This window comes from Dunckerocampus dactyliophorus, chromosome 12 (assembly GCF_027744805.1).
Source record: "Dunckerocampus dactyliophorus isolate RoL2022-P2 chromosome 12, RoL_Ddac_1.1, whole genome shotgun sequence".
In the NCBI taxonomy this organism is placed as follows: domain Eukaryota; kingdom Metazoa; phylum Chordata; class Actinopteri; order Syngnathiformes; family Syngnathidae; genus Dunckerocampus; species Dunckerocampus dactyliophorus.
The window spans coordinates 1,362,244-1,382,802 of record NC_072830.1 but is presented as its reverse complement, the minus strand read 5'-3'; the positions used below and the strand labels follow the sequence as shown (position 1 = coordinate 1,382,802).

The following is a 20,559-nucleotide window of genomic DNA, read 5'->3' as shown; positions in this document are numbered from 1 at the left end:
CTTTATTATCATAATATTATAATTGTTTTTCCCAGCCTGATTTTCCCAAAATTACAACTTTATTTTGATTTGTTTGTTTCTCGTAATGTTGTGATTTTATTCTTGGAATATTTTGACTTTTTTCTCGCTACAATATGACTTTTTTAAATTAATATTTTGTCTTCATAAACCTACAGCAGTTTTTATTTCCATTTCTGCATTTTTTTAAATTTTCCAACTATTTAAACTTTCTTACAAAAAGTGTATTTTGTAAAAAAAAAAAAAGTAATATCGTAATTTTTTTTTTTTTTTACAAAATACAGTATTATTACAAGGGGGGAAAATCATAACTTCAGAAGACAAAATTTGTAATGAAAAGTTTTAAAAAAAATGTAATATCGTATTTTTTTTTTTTTAAATGTTTGTATTCCAATTGATTCTGGTCAAATTAAGCCTTTAATGTCCTAAAGTTATTACTTTATTCCTTGTAATTTACACATTTCCTCTTATAATATGGACTTGAAAAATGTTTTTTTTAATCACCCTAAAAATTGCAATTTTGAAATGTGTCATGTCATGCAGTTTATTTTTCTACTTTCTATCAGTGAAGCGTGACACATGGTCATTTTTCAAAAATATTTTATTTGCTATTGAGCCGGGTACAAGGAAACAAAAGAGCTTGGACGCCTTTATTTTACAGGACGTGGAGATGTCTTTTTGGACCAGGACATGCAAGTGAATTCAGAAGGTGTTGTACAGGAAAAAGTCCAAATAAAAAAAGAACGGACTGTAGAAATGACATCGGATCACCCCAGCAGGACTGTACAGAAAGATTTCACTTTTTTCTCATCATTTTTCGTGTTTTTTTATTAGGAAAAAAGGCAACACACAGAGAGGCGACAAAGAACCAACAATATTGAGAAAAAACATCAAGTTCTTTCTTCCTTTCCTCTTTTGTCTTGATGAGACTTCATGTTCGCTCGCCTCACACGGTCAACTTTACATAAAAAAAAAACAAAACCCCAAAAAAACCACACACATTTCATATACCACAAATCTGTATGCATATTCCACAATAGACTTTTTATTATCATTTTTTTAATAAATACAAAAAGAGGCTGTGGTGTCAAAGTAAAACAATGAGCATCAAGGGAACACTATTAGACATTATAAATAGCAATCTCAATTTTGGATGATCTTTTTTTTGTATCCAGGTGACTTCTTCGTAAAAATCCACCGCGGAAAAAGACAAAAGGACATGACAGGGGAGTCGGAATGTCGCGGAGTATGGATATACTGTATATATATTTAAATATATACACACATATACATAAACACCAGCAGAATGTCAAATAACCTGAGATACTCTTCTGCACCTCATTTCTCAGAATACTGGCCGCTGTGCCAATGAATCAGTGAGACGTCACCACAACAAACTTTCACGTTTTAAAGCAGGGGCGGGTCACCTGCGGCCCCTGGGCAATGAAAAAAAACAAAAGACATAAAACTCACCACAAAAATCCTGAACATGAATCATGGAAACATCGTCGTAAAGCAGCAGTTTCGGTAAAGTCGCTAAAAGGCAAACCAAGAATGAAGGACGACATCATCTGAAGTGTTGTGTTGCGCTCCAAAGTGTCCTGACGTACGAGGCTCGTCTCCATCGGCGTGGAATAGCGACACGGAAGCCGCACGCGCGCCGAAAACATGTGCAATTGGCTCGGATGAGGGCGGAAAACTCAATAAATAGCCGAGAAAAACAAGATTAAGTGCTCCAAAAAAAGCTAATTATATTAAAAAAAGGCTAAAAAAATATTTTAAAAATTCCTAAGAAAGATGTAAACAATTATGGTGGTGCACTTGTCAGGAATAATCTTCTTAAAAAAAAAAAAGAAAGTCCACATGGGTCATTGCAGGAATTGAACGAGTTGCCCCAAAACGGGCCAAATATTCACCGTGGTCGTCAAAAGTGACACTTTCCTGTCTTCCTCCACCATTTTGTTGCTGGAGCCATCCTGTCAAAACCAACAAACAAAAAAAATCTCTCTGTACATTTGGTATATAATTCTCTTCTTGGTTACTTTACAGTACAGAAACTCCTCTTCACATCTTCTCCTTCTTCATGTCAGCAGGAGCTTGCTCTTTTGTGCTTATCACTAAAAACGTTGCAGTGCAAAAAAACCAAAAAACAATTCATCATAATAATAATATTAATTATCGGCGACTATTAACAAAATGGTTAAAAAAACAATGTAATGGCGCAGCAGCCACACAATTCACATATGGTACAATTTAAAACTGAAGGAGGCTTGCATAGCAACAGCAAGAAAGAAGATATTTACAGGAAAGTAAACCCCCTTTTCCCCCCCTTGACAAAAAAGGGGCAGTCACCAGGAAGTGTGTTTTTTTGGACAAAAAAACAGAAAATACAGTCGAAGTTAAGAGGTGAAAAAACAGTTTTCCTTGAAAAGCAAAGCATAGTGAGATGTACAATATGTCTGTGTCTTTACATCATACGGCAAACATGTACAAGTCTTGTCCTCGTCCTGTCTGCGTCCTACGCAGCGTCTGCGTCCGCACGGGGCCACGGACAAGAGGTCATCACCTCCCCGAAGAGGAGGAGGAGGGCGCTGTGATGGGTTTTATTTGGCCGGGTGCTCAGCTGAGCAGGCCACTCTGCAAAGAAGAAAAGGAGCTTTCATGAACACAAACACGACAATTCACTGAAACAAAGTTTTTAATGAAAAATGAAAGAATGCAAGGGCCACTTTGACATTGTGTAATGTCACATATAACACAGATATACAGTATATATACTGTATATACTGTATATACAGTATATACAGTATATATACAGTATATATACTGTATATACTGTATATACAGTATATACAGTATATATACAGTATATATACAGGATATACAGTATATACAGTATATATACAGTATATATACAGGATATACAGTATATATACAGGATATACAGGATATACAGTATATATACAGTATATATACAGGATATACTGTATATACAGTATATACAGTATATACAGTATATACAGTATACGTATACAAAGTGCATCTCAGCTTTGGTGAAAAGGCTGAAAAAGTATCATCAGTATGAACTTTGCTGTTCTTGCTCATTTCCCCCCATTTTTGCAGTTGTTGTTTTTTTTTTTTTTTTTTTACATTTTCCAAATAATTCAACTTTCTTCATGTAAATTTCTTCTCAAAATATTATGCCTTAATTCCCATCACAGTTGGACTTTATTCCCATAATATTTTTGACATTTCTGCTGTTGCTTTTTTTAAAGTTTCCAACATAGCAAAGACAAATGTTTTTAGTCATACCACTATCTGTCTATTATTAACCCATTCACTCCTAGCCATTTTTCAAAAGACAAGCCCTTCAGTGGCGGCCATTTTAGACAATTTGATGATCTTTGAAGGCACACAGAATATTGTGTTGTAAGGTTACAGTATATAAGCATGGAAGCTAGCAAAAGAAACATTACACTCCCGTCTGCCATCAGAAAAAAAGTTTGTTTCTACCTTTTAGCGTTCTTTAGTAATCAGCAGTAGAACATAGGTAAGTTTCAGGAAAATATCAGTTCCTGACTAAACAGGGAGAAAATCAGCTTTTTGTGAAAAGATACATTTCAAGCATAACTTTCACTTTGACACAAATATTTTTTACTTTTGTGACAGCTCAAATATCTAAACTAAACCAAAATAAACAACACAAAAAAGGATTGTTTACATCAAAATAACAATTTATTTACAAATATAACACCATCAACTATTTACAGTTTTCACATTTCGAACTAAACTGTGTGTGTGCACACGTGTGCACACACACAGTTTAGCGAGCACACACAGTGCTCGCTACACCCCTCCGCTCTACACTCTTCCACTTCCTCCGTGCTGTCGAGTGTGTTTTTACATGCAAAAGATCCATGCCGATCTTTTATCAAATGTACTTCTGCCACCTTGTGGCCGTTTTTATGGCTTAAAAATGCTTTAAAAGTGACATATTTTACTGTGCAGTTGCGTCATCGCCCCTTTCACCTTTTCAGAAGAAAACGTCAAAGACGTATAAATGTGTCCTTGGGTTTGGGCGTTCCGGTTCCTAAAAACGTATGAAAACGTCTTTGGTTTTGAATGAGTTCATCCAGCCGTCTGCCAATTATGTAAGATTGTAGCTCAAACCAGTGGCCCTCATTGGCCCCCACTTCATAAGGACACGTATGACAGTTAAGAATGTTACATGTTATTCAAATCACGGACTGTACAATTAATAAAGGTTTAAGATTGGAACAAATGGTCAAACGCCCACATCCTGGTTGAACTTACATAACTCTCCTGAGTACTGTCCTTGTCCGTTGGTCCCCAGGAAGTCCGCGTGCTCCATGGCCGTCCACTGCTGCGGCTGCCGCGGGCCTTCGTTCTTGCGGGGCCCCGTGGAGCCTTTGGATGAGGCTGTACCGGACGAGCTGTGGCCACCGGGTGACGGGAAGGACGGTTTATGGTATGGCAGGCATCCCTCCTCTGTGAAATAATGATACAAGTCTAACAAATGGTGCATTTCTTGCATAAATACATCACCGCTGTTCCATCAGAGGCTTTCATTGACCCCAGCAGGAGTCCACTGTGAGACATTTTTATACATCTCTATGTCTTTTATGCAAAGACGCTGCAGCAAGGCTCGGAGGACCGCTGAGACAGGACACGCAGCGGGGTGACAAAGACGTGTAGGCTCACCCAGATGGGGGACGAGGCCCGTCTGCCGCTATCGTGAGGCAGAAGAAAGCCAAAGTCATCTTCCGGGCGCTTTGCACGGAGCCATGCATGCCAAATGTTGGCAGCAGCAGCAACAAGGGGCGGGGGGGACATTTAGGGAGCCAGCACAAGTGTCAGACAGTGCCATCTGTTGACGGCCGTGGAGCACGAGCGCTAACTTTCACACCGGAGGATCCCCCAAATGTTAAATGGTATGAGCAACTGATGGAACGGCAGGAAAGATGGACTTTTTTCTCCATTGAAATCAGCGGAGGAGTACCAACCACGTTTTCTTTCCAATGAGCCCACACAATACATCAGAAAGAGGAAAGAGGCACACCACGAGAACCCCAAGAATCGGCTGACCAAGGACGTGTCATCTGTTTTCCTTTCTTCTTGAGCGTAATGTCATTTATCACAGTTTAACATGAGATCATTCTCCTTTTTACATCACTCCTGTTCCTCTACGGGCTCTGCAAGATTAATAATGAAGCCTTTTAGTTATAAAATGCACCCGAAATGAAAGAAGACAAAAATATGTAAACATTTTGTAACTGGAGTGGAATGCATGGCTGTCGGGGCCGAGATAAACGGAAAAATGCTGGCGAATCTTCAGGCCTTAAGTGTTTTGAAAAGGAGAAAAGTTGAATTGACACCTTGTTTTTAAAGCATGACATTGGAAAAAGTTGAAATGACAGGAAATGTTGGAGACATTTGTGGAATCTGCAGAAGTGCATCACAATTTGACTTTTGGAACGGAGTTGATATGTAGAAATATGCCAAAGTTACAGTCACCTTTTGTTCCACATTTTTGTGAAAGCTGACTCTTCCACTCCTGAACTGCTGCTCACAAATGAGTGAAAATTTGTCAAAACGTGCACCCCGACTTCGTTGCCTGTGCTATTATCTTTCAGGCATATACACACACCATGGTGGCGCTGTCACTCAACCCCAAAGTCTGACTTTCCCATTGGTCGGAATTACTTGAAATTTCCAACACAGCTCGGTGCAATCTTTGGGGTGTTTTACCAAATCACCATGAAATTTGGTACACACCTTTAGGGGACTAAAAAAACGTGTGTAAAATTTGAGCAAGATTAGTAGCAAAACATGGCCGCCAGCCAGCAAAACGTCTTTGCATGAAAATGGGCGGGTCTTAGCATCTATTTGTCCATAAGCCATTGACCATTTGGCTAACGATGATTAAACTCTGAGGATATCTGTAATCCAAGTATGCTAGCATGCCTTCAGAAGCATTTTGAGCACAACACATAGGGGGCGCCACAAATGCTCATTTCGAATGGTTGGACCCAGTAGGTAACATCCGTCCACGTACCGTTTCTGTGGCCCCTGCGGCCTTCGTCAGCTCTCTCCATGGAGCCCAGTCTGTCTTGAACCTGGCGGTGATGTTCCAGAGTGGCGCGTGTCATCTGTCTGTCCTCCTGTCCACACAGAGGCCCCGACATGGGCGGGCGCTCCAGAGAGGCCGCCTTCCTCTCTGGAAGGGGTATCATGCTGTTGATACATCGGCCCGTCTGGGCTCGGGGCTGCCCCTGGCTGGGTGGTGGTTCAGGGGGTGGAGGTAGGTCTGTGGGCAGAGGAAATCCATGCATACATCAACAAATGCTTAGTTATTACTGTCGCTTTCATAGGAGCAGATCATGTATTGTAGTAGTGTTCAAGAGTTTGGTGAGTAGTGACTGTGTGTGTGTGTGTGGGGGGGGGTAAAATCTTGAGTAATGTTATAAACAACATTTGCAAAAATGGTTGTGGCAGAAAAGTACCACAAAAATACAATTTCGAGAGCACTCACCGTCTGCAGCAGCATCCCTGCGGTGGGCTGCTGTGCCCTGGCTTCGGGGTTTGCGTGTGGGCCTGGTGGCCCTCTGGTGGCCCAGACTGTGCGTTCCCACTGTGCTGCCATCTGTTGAGAATGGACTGCTGGGCCGGGGCCTGTGGGACAAGCCTTTATCTGCAGGAGGGGAACAGGAAGGCTGATTAATAAAGATATTAGCAAAACAGCATCAAGCAGAGGCTGTCGCAGAGAAAGACCAAATGTCATCAGTCATTGTCCAGAAATGGTTGCAGCAATCATTCCTCAAGCAGGAGTTGAAAGTCGGAGATGAAGGAAGTCGTCCATACATTCCTCCTAAAACGTGCCATGCACAAACTGGGCGCCCGCAAGCAGCAAAGAGGAAATCAAAGTCCCAAAAAGTGTGTAAGTTTAAACACCAGGAGGAGCGTTTAGAGCAGAAAAGGAACAAAATGCACGCCCCACTAGAAGGTCCAGTGGGCTCGCTTTTGCGCACCGACCTCGCTTGCTGAGGCTGGTGCCCTCCAGCCGGTAGCCCGCCTTGTCTGCGGCGGCCACCAGGGCCTGGGCAAAGCTGCAGTGGGTAAAGATGGAGCCATCGGATGAGCTACCCAAACTGGAGCGGTGGCTGGAGAAATTACGCTCGTCCTCCGAGGCTGAGCCCCAGCCGTTCACCATGGAGCCTGGAACACCACAGTCGTGTTGCAGTCACTTATCTTTTGAATAATAATTACTACAATAGGCTAACGTCTTGCCAAGAGTTTAACCTTTGATGGAAAGCTTCGTAAACACCAATTTTTAAAAATATGAGTCATCTATATGGCATACAATAGTGTTAGTGGTTAGTTCAATGTAAGTAATAGTAGGACAAATACAGTTGCTAGCAGTGATGTTAATGAGGATTCCTGGTAGCGCTCAACTATTACGGTTAACTTAGGATCATTAGCACAAAACATTGGTCGGTTAATTAATCAGTTCTTAAGTTTGCCACTTTGCTAATAAGTTGACACTAAGGCAAAGGGAGAATACATTTCCCAAGAACCAGATTTGGCTGCCGAACACCAGGTCGCCCAGGCGCCCGCCCTCGACCGCCACCCAAAGCACATTGCACCAGACCCTTATGCTTGCCCCCGCAGGTGATGGGTCTACGAGGGGGAGATCCCGTGTGGCTTCTTTGGGCTGCGCCCGGCTGGGCCCCACGGGTGAAGGCCCGAGCCCCTCCCCTGGGCCTTGCTCCAGGGTGAGGCCCCGGTATCCTACGTTGGGGCGAGGTGCGGTCCCTCCTCTTGTGTTTGCTTATAGGGTCTTCTGAATCACTCTTGGTTTTGTGTTCTTTCGTCTTGACTGAAAGAAAGAGATCGCGGATACAGGCGACTGAAAAGACTTTCTTCTGTAGGGTGGCTGGACTCACCCTAGGGTGAGGAGCTCAGTCATCCCGGAGGGGCCCAGAGTAGAGCCGCTGCTCCTTCACATGGAGAGGGGCCTGTTGAGGTGCCTCGGGCATGCCCAGGCGGGAGAAGGCCCCGGGGCAGACCTAGGACACGCTGGAGGGATTATGTCTCACAGCTGGCCTGGGAACGCCTCGGTGTCCTCCTGGTGGAACTGGAAAAGGTGTCCATCAACTAGGAAGTCTGGGCTTCCCTACTGAGACTGCTGCCCCTGCCACCCGGACCCGGATTAGCGGGGGAAAATGGATGGATGGATTTTCACATTCGGCCGTCAGAGTCCGCTCGCACTCGGGTCAACTTGGGCAGTGACCACAATTTTGGCAGACGGAAACAAAAACCTGCTTTGCAGTGATACTGAAATATCGATATCTTCGGTACCAGATCTTTAAGCTTTAAAATTAAATCTTAAAACAAAATACCAATACTTTAATACTCCAGTTATGCAAAAAACTGTTTCTTCAAAAACTTCCAATGCAATCGGGGATATGAATCAATTTCAAAACATAAATAACAAAAATGGAAAATGTGTGTCTGTGGCTTTAGAAGTCTTTTTACACTTTCTTGTGTATTTAAAGTATGCATCTTTTTGGGATTAACTGTGTGTATGGTCACCATGATTTAATGCATTGCGAAAGAATCAAAGACCATGGTGGCCTAAGCGTTATGCACAATACTGCATATGCAGACGGATGTTATTCAAGCAAACACAATTTGAATGGCTCCACATTTGCTGCAGACCCACCCCACCCTTTTCAGTTCAATATTTATGTTTCTGCTTGTCGTTTGTTCAGCATCCATATTACACATATTTGACACAGGTGCACAGAAAACGCACCGCGGTGCAACGCAGGACGGCCACGCACTGACTTTTGCTCTTGTTTGGTTACAGAACAAAGGGCACACCTGCCCTTTGCAGAGTTTGCTACAAAAGTGCCTCAGGTGGTGCAGATGGAGCAGAATACACCACCTGGTGGAATGAACACACTTTTTGTTCCCTGCCTGTCGCTTTTGTTTGAATGAGCTAAAACGCCGATATGGAATAGACAACCAAAGCGTGTAGCTGCTGTGGTTTTACTACAACTATAGACGACGTGATGAAAAGGCTTTTACATTTACTTTTTCTTGTGCATCTGCGCCTTTTGTGTTGTGTGCTTTTTTTTTTTCTTTTCGTCAAGGCTGCAAAAAAAAGGTGTCCGTCTGCCAATGAAAAATGTGGGACTTTGGCGCTCGGGAGAACAGTCGGTTAATGTGACAGCTTTCTGCGGGTCTGGTTTGGCAGACTCTTCTTAAAAAGTGGCGGACGCCCAAGTGCCCTGCTCACATTACTACACAAGGACGGGGACGAGTGTGCTAACAAGGCAACGAGGGGGTGGGCGAGGCGAGGTTAAAAGTTACCCAGAGGCAGGCTCTGGCCGATGCATATGCATGTCGTCACAATGTATTTCTTTTGGTGTGTTTAGACACTGACATGGATTAAGACTGATAACACTGCAGTACGCATGCCGGGCCAATAGATGGCGATGGCAGAATGCTTGTCCTCCATAACAAAACTATATAATAATAAATTCAGCTTACGTCGTCCTTTAGCATGGTTTTATTGGGTCAGTGCAGGATTCACGGGATTCAGGGTTCAATCTTGGGTTCAATCTTTTTATCATGATGACTCATAGCTCCATGGAATCAGCTGTTTCGGCGGTGCGCATATCGTTCATCACGTCGACCCAAATGTACCACGGTGTTTTTTTGAACAAGTCTTCTCATACTCAAGCAGTAGAAATGATACAGGCAAACCGACACTTGGCACTAACCCAAGCGAGTCACAGCTTTTCCTCCTGTCACTCACGCACCAGTGGCCTGGAGTGGTGCAACACAGAGATCGAGTGGAAGGTTGGTTGTCAGCCATGCAAATTTTTATAATACAGTGGAATTTCACTTTTCATACACCTTGGTTTTCATATATAAGCTGCACCCACTAAATTTAGAGAGAAAACCAGTTTTGTACATATGTAAGACGCACCGGACTATAAGCTGCACATGTCCATGTCATAAAAAGACATATTGTGGCGCACACGAGTCCGTGAGGACCAGGCAGCTCTTCATTTGACAGGAGAAAACTCAACCCTAATGACCTTAATGAGGATAAGCGGCATAGAAAATTGATGGATGGATGGATGGATGGATGTTTCTGTCCGAATGCTTCCTTTTAATAAGCGCTGTGCACCCTGCGCTGATGAGGCATTCAAGCATGCTGTGTATTTCTGAGTGTTCTGTTTATTTATTATGGCTGCAAAATAGACCATGCCAAAGAAAGTTGCAAGTGCCAGAATTCTGATAAAGAAGTTGAGAAACACTTCGGAATTCAAGAGAGAACTTGTAGGAAAGTACGAAGGTAGCGTCTGTCACAATAGGATTGCAATGCAAAGGTTCCTTGTTAACACAGATTGCAGGGGGAATGCTTTAAGGGAGACACGTTGCAGGAAGTGAGCCGGGCCAGCGTGTGCAACGATGATTGCAGCTGCTGCTGACGTTTACAATGAAGTTCAAGCGAGCAAGTGTGCAGCTCTAACATCCACTATTTAAAGTTACGTTTCTTACGGACTCCGCATGGCTCTTCTGTCCCCTGCCCTCCTGCATTCATCTCCGTACTCACCAACAAGCCTTTAATAAAGCTAAAAGTAACATGAAATGCTCTTTCATCCATCTACAATGTATTTATACTGTATGTACTACTACTACTACACACTTTCCTCTACATAATACTATAGTTATTCTCTATAGACGTGTTTTGTTCATATTTGTGGGTGTCTGCAACTGATTCATCGGGTAACACTTTATATTAAGGCGCTTGTAATAAGCAGTAATTACAGTTAATAAGACATGTAATATATTCATAAGATTAGGGTTAGGGTTAGATATAATATGCTACATCATGTATTACAGCATGTAATACATGACATTACAGCCTAATCCTAATGGGATACTTTTCCGGTTAATACGTGCGTCCTAATGACTTTATTCATCCTAATAAAGCACTGGTCCCACTTTAGATCCAGTAGCTGCAGTAAATATCCCATCAATGTTGATAAGTAAATACATTCTTTAATAAATCTTAATTAAGAGGCTTATTCATGCAAATAAGCATTTAATATATGAATTATTAATATAATAAGAGCCCTATTAACTGTAATTACTGCTTATTAAAGCTTATCACAAGCACCTTAATACAAAGTGTTTCCATTCATTGCATTTACATGATTTCCTATACGGAGGAACATCGCTTCAGTTTCGTACATTTCAGGTTTCAGCGGACCTTTCGGAACCGATGAATTATGAAATCCGAGATTCCAATGTTTAATAATGCGGTTCAATAAATCAGAATCTTTCTTGTCACTGATTTTGTCTATATTAAAAATATTCCCCTAACCGTGAAAAAGCAGGCTGGTCTCATATTCCTGCCTACGCTGCTGTGGTTGTCAGCAGCAGGCTTTGACAGATGATGTTCTCCAGACCAGACATCAAAAGGTCTTCAAGTTTTCTTTCCTGGTCTTTGCAGCACAGTAATATGATTCTGATTTATTTAGATACACTGAAGGGAAATCCCCTTCAAAGAGTTTCCACATCAAGAGTTGCACTTTCTCCTGCAAAGGTTGCAACACATTTGCACTTCTGCTGCTGTAAAAAAAAAAAAAAAAAAACTTCTAGGATGAAAGAGGAAACTTCTAGAATATGTAAGCTTGCACTAGGTGGAGAAACTGCCACCCGCCCACCCCCTCAGCCCTCCCACCATTTTTTAAAAATAACTGAAGCCAACTGAAATCCAAGGCGGTAACAACTCGGAGGCCTCCATCTTTGCCTTCTTTTTGCCCTTTGAAATTCTTTTCAGAGTTTCTCTCCGAGAGAGAAAGACAGTGATTTCCAGCGGGTCCAATCGTCCCGTGAAGAATAGCGCAGATAATGAAGTGGAGGCAGCGGCAGCCAAAGCTTTCGGAGGCTGAACACTGCCTCAGCATATCACATCACAGAATGACTTTTTTTCCCCTTCTTTCTCCCGTTAACGGCCACTTTCCACTGCCGCTGAACCCTCAGCAGCACTTCCACTCTGGAAAATAACAGTGCACTCAAACTGTCGGCATTGTAACGTCATTTGATAAAAAAAAATCAATCAGGTTTTCTCTTTAAACTTGTAACATTTGCTTAAAGTTAAGCAGAATCTTCCCTTCCACCACTCAGCTTGATTTACACTGACGAGAAAGGTGAAATAATTAACCTTTCCAACCAGGTTAAATGACCCCGCCCCACACAAAACTGGCAAGGTTCAGTTTGGAACGACAAACACTGACCTGGCGGGTGTTAATAGGTCAAATGACGATAAAAGCAGAAAGCAGCCAATGAAGACGACAAAAAAGTTTACATTGTAGAACCTCGGTTAACATCATTAATCCATTCCAAAGGGTTTGACTCTTAACGGAAATGTACTTTAACCAAAAAAACTGGTTAAAATAATGTAAATCCAATGCATCGGTTCCAGAAAGCCACAAATGTTAACACAAAACACGTTTTTATGGTTTTACATTTCTAGGTTTCCAAGTAGAAAACGATTTGAAATGCATATAAATGATGAATGAACACAGGGACACATGAGCATTGAATTACTTTCAATGAAGATGTGATTGTTGCCAAGGACACGATGTAGGCAGCAAGATCAACACAGATACCAGCCTTGTGTTTTGCCAGTTATTTCTTGAATTCAGTATGTTTCAACTCAAGTCTCTGCTTTCCTTTTGATCGTGGCTGCAAGTTAACCCCAAACGGGGCCAAAGAAAGTTGCAAGTGCCAGCATTTTGATAAAGAGGGTGAGAAACACTATTGAATTCACGCAATAACTCCTGGCAAAACACAAAGGTGATGTCTGGCTGTTGATCTCGCTGCCACATCACGTCTTTGGCAACAATCACATCTTCAATGACGAAAAAAGGAACATGTTACAGTTATGGGGGGTGAAAAAGTGTTTGCCCCCTTCCTGATTTCTTATTTTCTTGCATGTTAGTCACACTTAAATGTTTCAACTCATCAAACAAATTTAAATATTAATCAATGACACATACACACGACACAAAATGCAGTTTTTAATGGAACTTTTTATTATTAAAGAAGAAAAAAATCCCTTAATCCCTCAGCACAGTGAGAGCCATTATCCACAAATGGCCAAAACATGGACAAAAACATGGTGAACCTTTCCAGGAGTGGCCTGCCAACCAAAATGACCCCAAGAGCGCAGCGACGACTCATCCGAGAGGTCACAAAAGACACCACAACAACATCTGCAGGCCTCACTTGCCTCAGTTAAGGTCAGTGTTCATGACTCCAGCATAAGAAAGACACTGGGCAAAAATGACCTACATGGCAGAGTTCCAAGACCAAAACTACTGCTGAACAAAAACAACATTAAGGATTGTCTCAATTTTGCCAGAAAATGTCTTGATGACCCCCAAGACCTTTGGGAAAATACTCTGTGGTCTGACTAGACAAAAGTTTAACTTTTTGGCGTTTCAGAAAAAGAACATCACAGCAACAGTAAAATATGGTGGTGGTAGTGTGATGGTCTTCAGGACCTGGAAGACTTGCTGTGATAAATGGAAGCATGAATTCTGCTGAAGGAGAATGTCCGGCCATCTGCTGGTGACCTCAAGCTGAAAGCAACTTTGGTTCTGCAGCAGGACAATGATCCAAAACACACCAGCAAGTCCACCTCAAGAAGATCAAGGCAAGGAAGGCCCCGGGACCGGACGGCATCAGCCCTAGAATCCTCAAGGACTGTGCTGACCAGCTCTGTGGAGTTCTCAGGCACTTGTTCAATCTCAGCCTAAGCCTGGAGAAAATCCCGGTCCTGTGGAAGACCTCCTGTGTGGTCCCAATACCAAAGACACCGCGTCCCAAGGAGCCTAACCACTTAGGCCTGTTGCCTTGACCTCTCACCTGATGAAGACCATGGAGAGGATTATCCTGCAGCACCTGCGACCCCTGGTGGGCACTCAGCTGGACCCCCTGCAGTTTGCTTACCGGCCTGGGATCGGAGTGGACGATGCAGTGATTTACCTGCTGCACAGATCACTGCTACACCTGGAGGACAGCGGGAGCACTGTGAGGGTCATGTTTTTTGACTTCTCCAGTGCCTTTAACACCATCCAGCCGTCACTACTCAGAGTGAAGATGGAGAGTGTGGGAGTAGACCAACACCTGACTGCATGGGTTATAGACTACCTCACCAACAGACCACAGTATGTGAGGCTCCGTCACTGTGTGTCTGACATGGTACTCTGCAGCACAGGTGCCCCTCAGGGTACGGTGCTCTCCCCTTTCCTCTTCACCCTCTACACCTCGGACTTCACACACAACTCCACACAGTGTCACATCCAGAAGTTCTCCGACGACACAGCCATCGTTGGTTGTGTTTCAGAGGGGAATGATCTGGAATACAGGACGGTCATCAGGGACTTTGTCAGCTGGAGTGAGCTTAACCAGCTGCAGCTCAACACCAGCAAGACAAAGGAGATGATCATTAACTTCCAGAGGAAAACATCTCACTTTACACCGGTGAACATCCAGGGAGCGGACATAGAGTTGGTAGACAGCTACAAATTCCTGGGTGTTCACCTTAACAACAAGCTGGACTGGTCCGTCAACACCCACGCCCTCTACAAGAAGGGCCGGAGTCGCCTCCACCTGCTAAGGAGACTGAGGTCCTTTGGTGTGTGCAGGACTCTTTTACGGACCTTTTATGACTCTGTGGTGGCCTCAGCCATCTTCTATGCTGTGGGCTGCTGGAGAGGGGGCAGCACGGACAGGGACAGGAGCAGGATCAATAGACTGATCAGGAGAGCGAGCTCTGTCTTGGACGGTCCTCTGGACTCCGTGGAGGAAGTGGGGGAGAGAAGGATGTTGGCTAAGCTGACATCCATCATGGACAACACCTCTCACCCGCTACATGACACTGTGGGTTCCCTTAGCAGCTCCTTCAGCAGCAGACTGTTACACCCACGGTGTAAGAAGGAGAGGTTCCGCAGGTCCTTCATACCGACCGCTGTCAGGCTCTACAACACCTGCACCACCTGAACCATGTTGTAGTCACTATGTATTCTTTACTTGCGTATCTTGCTTGCTGCTGTAACAAGTCAATTTCCCTGCTGTGGGATAAATAAAGTACAATACCTCTGAATGGCTGAAGACTTTGGAGTGGTCTAGTCCAAGTCCTGACCTGAATCCTACTGAGATGCTGTGGCATGACCTTAAAAAGGAAAAGCCTCCAATGTGGCTGAATGACAACAATTCTGCTAAATTCCTCCCCAGCGCTGGAAGAGACTCATTGCAAGTTGATTGCAGTTGTTGCTGCTAAGGGGGGGCAACGACTTATTAGCTTTAGGGGGCTCACTTTTTCACACAGGACCATGTAGCTTTGGATTTGTTTCTCTCTTAGTAATAAAAAGTTTCATTTAAAAAGAGCATAAAGTGTTCAGTTGTGTTGTCATTGACTAATATTTACATTTGCTTGATGATCTGAAACATTTAAGTGTGACAAAAAACCTTTATTCACAGCCCTGTATATGCATTGTGTTGTATGCTTGTAAAGCTATAACTGTTAAACTATTAAAAGGTATTTTGTGTTCATATACATGAGATGTGTGGCTTAACTGTGTTAGCAAAGAACTCCAGATTCAACCGCTGATGACATCGTATACAGGCAAAGAGGTGACTTCCGGGTCCTGTTTCTGCGTGTTAGCAAGGATGTTTTTGTGATTAACTGGGGCGTACGCTTACCAAGGTGCACACTCGCCTCGCTTGTCTTAATCAACTGGTGGTCAACCAAACTTGAACGAACTGTTGGGAGCACTCCAAATCCAGACGGGACTTGGAATCTACCACGATTCGATAGCTCTCCTACTCGGATTCAAGCACAAACATAATTGGCTGCTTGTGAGCGTTCCATTCATCGTCTATGAAAATCCTGCCTGTCGTTGTCTCTGAATACGCATAACGCATTGGCAAGGCTGTGTCGCACTGGTAAAAAAACCCCCAAAAAACATAAAAATGTGCTTTTGCAGGCAATGTTAGTGCAAATGTTTGATTTAGTAGCCTTTGGTGTAACATTATGAAAAGAACCAATTTCCCTGTCGCTCGAAAACAAATCCATGAAGTGAGGCTCCACAGCAAGCTTACTTTTATTTGTACGCTTTCTGCAATAAATCTTTCCCACTACTCCTTTCCTCCCGCTTGCCCCACAGCGAGGGTGTCAAAGGGGGTGCGATGATGAGAAGAAATAGTGCTGTCTTCAGAGTAATACAGTGAAGGAGAGATGAAGCAGATTATATCGCCCTAAATACATCAGTAGCAGCATGTGTCAGCACAACCCAAACCACTGTTCCATCATGCCATGGAAAAGTACTTTTGGAGCACCCAGCCAAACCTTCTATTGCCTTCCCTCAACTGGCTCACCGCTCCAGATATTTTCTCCCATTTTTCCCTTCCTTCCCGCCCATTTCCTGATAGGCTTTCTAAATTTTCATCGGTTAAAGAGTCAAGGCGCTGTGGCACCGCGTCTCAAGCAATTTGATGGCCCGGTTCTTCCCTTTTAACTGTTCCTCACGGTTTTATGGGACGGTCCGCGTGTGAGCGCTGGTCCAGCCAGCCAGAGCCACGGCCGTGTCATGCCCTTCATGTGCCCCCCACATGCGTGCGCGCCCGCGCGCCCGCCTGTGTGTCCGCCTGACAGATGGCTGTAAAAGTTTTCAGAGTTGTAAAATTTAAATGGCGCCTCCCTCTCTCTTTCTTCTCTGTCGCCTGGCACGGAAATAGGCTGCATGTGAATTTTATTTCACATCTCCTTCATGAGATACACGCTGCCAGACTCCTCTTAATTTCCCCCTCTCATTCTCCTGTTTAAAATTCATGGACTTTCTTATCGCATTTTTGGGGGGGAAACGATAATTATAATTCCCCAGAGTCTGCCAGCGGTGCTTAAAAACCTGATTGAGGGACACTGAGGGCGTGCATGTTCTCATATGAACGAACACATTGCACAGTCATGAGCAACACGGCATGAACAACAAGGGGACGACAAAACAATTGGACGTGACTGCAGCATCGTCATTAATTAAAAAAAACAATCCTTTTTTGTTATTAAATACCATGGTAACTAACACTGGAATAGCACAGCGCTTTTCCCATTCAGTCTCATTCATAAAGAAAGAAATACTGTGCTTTCTACTACAGTGACTGTAGCCACAGCCTTTATTTACCAAAAGCGACAATAGGGTGTTCATCGGCAGCAGGCGATAACTGGAAAGAGGTTGTGAAAGCTCTTTATCTATGCCAACGTAATTATTTAAACCTTTATTATGATTTGGAGTGCATGAGGAAGTAGAAAGGAAAACAGCTCTATTTGAGCACGTGATCTTTTCTTAACAAACAGCAACAGAACCGATGTTGTAATACTGTAGCTGTAAGATCAGCCAACATTTATAACGCTGATGCCTTCATTGGAAACAACAGCAGTCTTGCACTGAACAGAACAGAACAGTTTTTGTCATACTGTGGGCGTGTCATGTAGTACTTCTTGATACACGCAGTCATCCCTCGTTTATCGCGGATAACTGGTTCCAGACCCGACCACGATAAGTACATTCCAAATACATTTCCACCTGAAAACATTCCAGTGTGGACAGGCTCTACATTGTGATGGCGTCTGCTTACCCGTCAAAGAGCTATCCAGGTTGTCCATGCTCGACCCCGGCGTGTGCTCGATACCGCGTGGATGCCTGGCCCCGTATCCTTCATCCTCGTCGTCGTCTTCCTCCTCCTCATCGGGCAGGTCGGTCTCCAGGTCGGAAACCATTGTGCTTGACACGTAGCTCACCGGAGGGGCCGGGGCCTGGGGCGGGAGGGAGCCCCCTTGCATGTGCCTGCGGAGCGCCAACAGAGGAGCGTCAAGGCTGCTGTCGATGAATAAACGCGGACCATTCGGCTAATTTTACGGCGCGGCTCGCACGCTAACACAATGACCCGTTAATTGCCGCGGCGTATGGTACAAAAGCCAGCGTTGCTTGGGGCCTGTCGACACACGGCCGTCACGTCGACTGACAGCAGCGTTTGTTGGAGGGGTGCCTTTGCTTGGGGAATGGCTTGTAATTACTGAGCCTCTTGTGTTGTCAGAAACGCTTTCTAAGCAACATAGTCATTACTGTGGCTAACATGACATCTCCTTCCTGACAATAGACCCCCCCTCCCCCACATCACACTCTCACTACTACCAATGAACGCCAGACTTTCCTCCTCGTTGTGGACAGAATGAAGCACGGCCTTCATCTGACTTGCATGAGCACAGCAGCGCTGGAATGTGTTGCATTATACTGCGCGCGTGCACGTGCGTGTGCGCGTTGCATGTATGTGCGTGTGTGCGTGGGAGTAAATACGAAGACATGTCTAAGAGGGAGCGGGAGCACAGTGCTAGTGGCCTAGAGTGCCAGCACGGGCCCATTAAAACCAAATGATGAATGGGTTTATCTTCGCTGCACACACAGGCGACACAAAGACTAACTGTTACAGCGGCGCCCGAATCAATCCTGCCGCCGGCGAATATGCGTACAGTAAGCGCTTTAAAATAACAGCGATGCATACAGGTCACGCTTGGTGTTTTCTTCTCACTTGTCTGGCTGGCTTTGAGCTTTATATTCAACGGCAATGCAGGCAGTAGCTGGATTCTTTCTTTCTCAGTGTGGGCATTTTTGGATTGAATTCTCACTAATTTAGTAGGCAATACTGCACACAAGGACTCATAACGACTGATGCTTATCATTTATATTAAAAAAACAGGAATGTACTTTAAAAAAGAGAAAAACATCACTTAACTGAAAAGACTGCAGTTCATCAAATGTAATATTTCTATTAGTATATATTAATATTTTATTTATAAAGCACTTTTCAGTATAGTCTGAAGAGCAAAATAAAAACATAGCAAACAATTTACTTATGACTTCTTTTATTTGACGTTTTATTGTTTAGTTTTTTTGGTCCTTTAAGCATGTCCAATGTTGGCTTTTTGCTGATAACCGATATGCCGATATTGTCCAACTCTCAATATCCGATACCGATATGTGTAACATCACATACAGTATCTCCTGTGGTGGAAGGACTGGACTGGACTTATTACCTTATTATGTATTATTATTATTATTTTTATTATTGCACTACAAATTTGACGTGATCTGTTCCATATTTATTTATTCTTTTTTTATCACTCATGTCTTGCCTTGGTTCTTATATTTTATTCTATCTATCTATCTATCTATCTATCTATCTATCTATCTATCTATCTATCTAAACAAATATCAGTTGTGAAGCTGGATACAGCATCAGCAATTAGCTTCTGGATCCGGGCCGATATTATCGGACATCCCTACTTTTTTTGCGCGTTAATGTGTGTTTAATGTCTGGTAGGCTTGCAGGTCAACTGTGTTGTTTTAAATGTAGTTTATACATTTAAAAAATATTGATTTTATTCATTATTTGTCTTTTTAATTTTATTTTGTTGCTCCTTTTTGTTTATTATTTATTAATAATAGTAATTTGTTTATTTTTAAAATATTTGTTTAGTTATTATCATTCACTTATTAAGGGATTGTATATTTTTAGATATTGTTACATATTATATATTATTCATCAATTGGGTGACATTTTCTTTTATTTATTATGACTTTATTATTGCTTTTTATTGATTTTCGGCAACAATTCTTAGTAATAAAAACAAAACTAATCAAGCACCCTAAAAAAAGTCATTTTTCAACTAATTAATCTAAAGTCTAACTGTTATTATTATATATATTATTTTATATACTGGAGATATAATATTTTGGATGAAATCCTACCGAGTCTTCAAGGTAAGGTTGAGGACAGTAGAACTTTCAGGGAAAAGGGCCTATCCTGTGTGATGTACCACAAATGAGCGGTTTAAAACGTGCTGTTGAGCTACTCTTGTGTGTGTTGTAGCGTGTTGTTATTACCACGTCTGCTTGGCCATGTCCATTTGGTACGCTCTGGTCAGCTCGTCCAGATGGGCCTGGAGCATGGGCTGCATCTCGTCCCGAGGAGAGGGGGTGAGGGTGGCCGTGGACTGCTGCCCGAAGGAGACGGCGGCCGGGGAGGACGCCACGCCCCGGATGGGCGGGGTAGGCACCCTCTCCTCCTCTTCCTCCAGCTCGTCCTCCATGCCTTGGTGGAGGTAGGTCTGCACGGGCATGGGTGGACCCCAGCCGTCACTTTCGTACCTGAGGTGAAATAATCATTGCTGTGCTGTGTTCGTGTAGCCGTGCAGATGCTGGCTTGGCCGTAGCGGCGCTGAAGTAATAACGTCCATAAAGAAAATGTTCATTAAAGAAATTTGTCAGTGCAGCCTCCATGGGACATAACGGGTTTTATCTGCTGCCACCTCAGATTTACAGTGACTCCTCATTAAACCAGATGACTCTCCCTGATTGGAAACCAAGAGCA

General features: G+C 43.3%; 1 protein-coding gene across 13 annotated transcripts in view; it reads right to left on the bottom strand.

Moving 5' to 3' along the window:
- Positions 1 to 630: 630 nt before the first annotated feature.
- robo2 (roundabout, axon guidance receptor, homolog 2 (Drosophila)) overlaps positions 631 to 20,559 on the bottom strand; it is a 347,787-nt gene continuing 327,858 nt past the window's right edge. For 11 of the 13 annotated variants that reach the window (XM_054793262.1, XM_054793272.1, XM_054793267.1 and 8 more), the window contains 7 exons: positions 20,073 to 20,336; positions 17,767 to 17,975; positions 7,072 to 7,254; positions 6,572 to 6,730; positions 6,095 to 6,346; positions 4,329 to 4,527; positions 631 to 2,653 (listed from right to left, as the gene is read on the bottom strand). In XM_054793262.1, the coding sequence (XP_054649237.1) occupies positions 2,638 to 2,653; positions 4,329 to 4,527; positions 6,095 to 6,346; positions 6,572 to 6,730; positions 7,072 to 7,254; positions 17,767 to 17,975; positions 20,073 to 20,336 (1,282 nt within the window). In that variant the 3' untranslated portion in view covers positions 631 to 2,637. Of the gene's footprint in view, positions 2,656 to 4,328; positions 4,528 to 6,094; positions 6,347 to 6,571; positions 6,731 to 7,071; positions 7,255 to 17,766; positions 17,976 to 20,072; positions 20,337 to 20,559 lie in introns of all 13 variants that reach the window. The other 2 variants (XM_054793266.1, XM_054793273.1) reach the window with 2 other exon arrangements.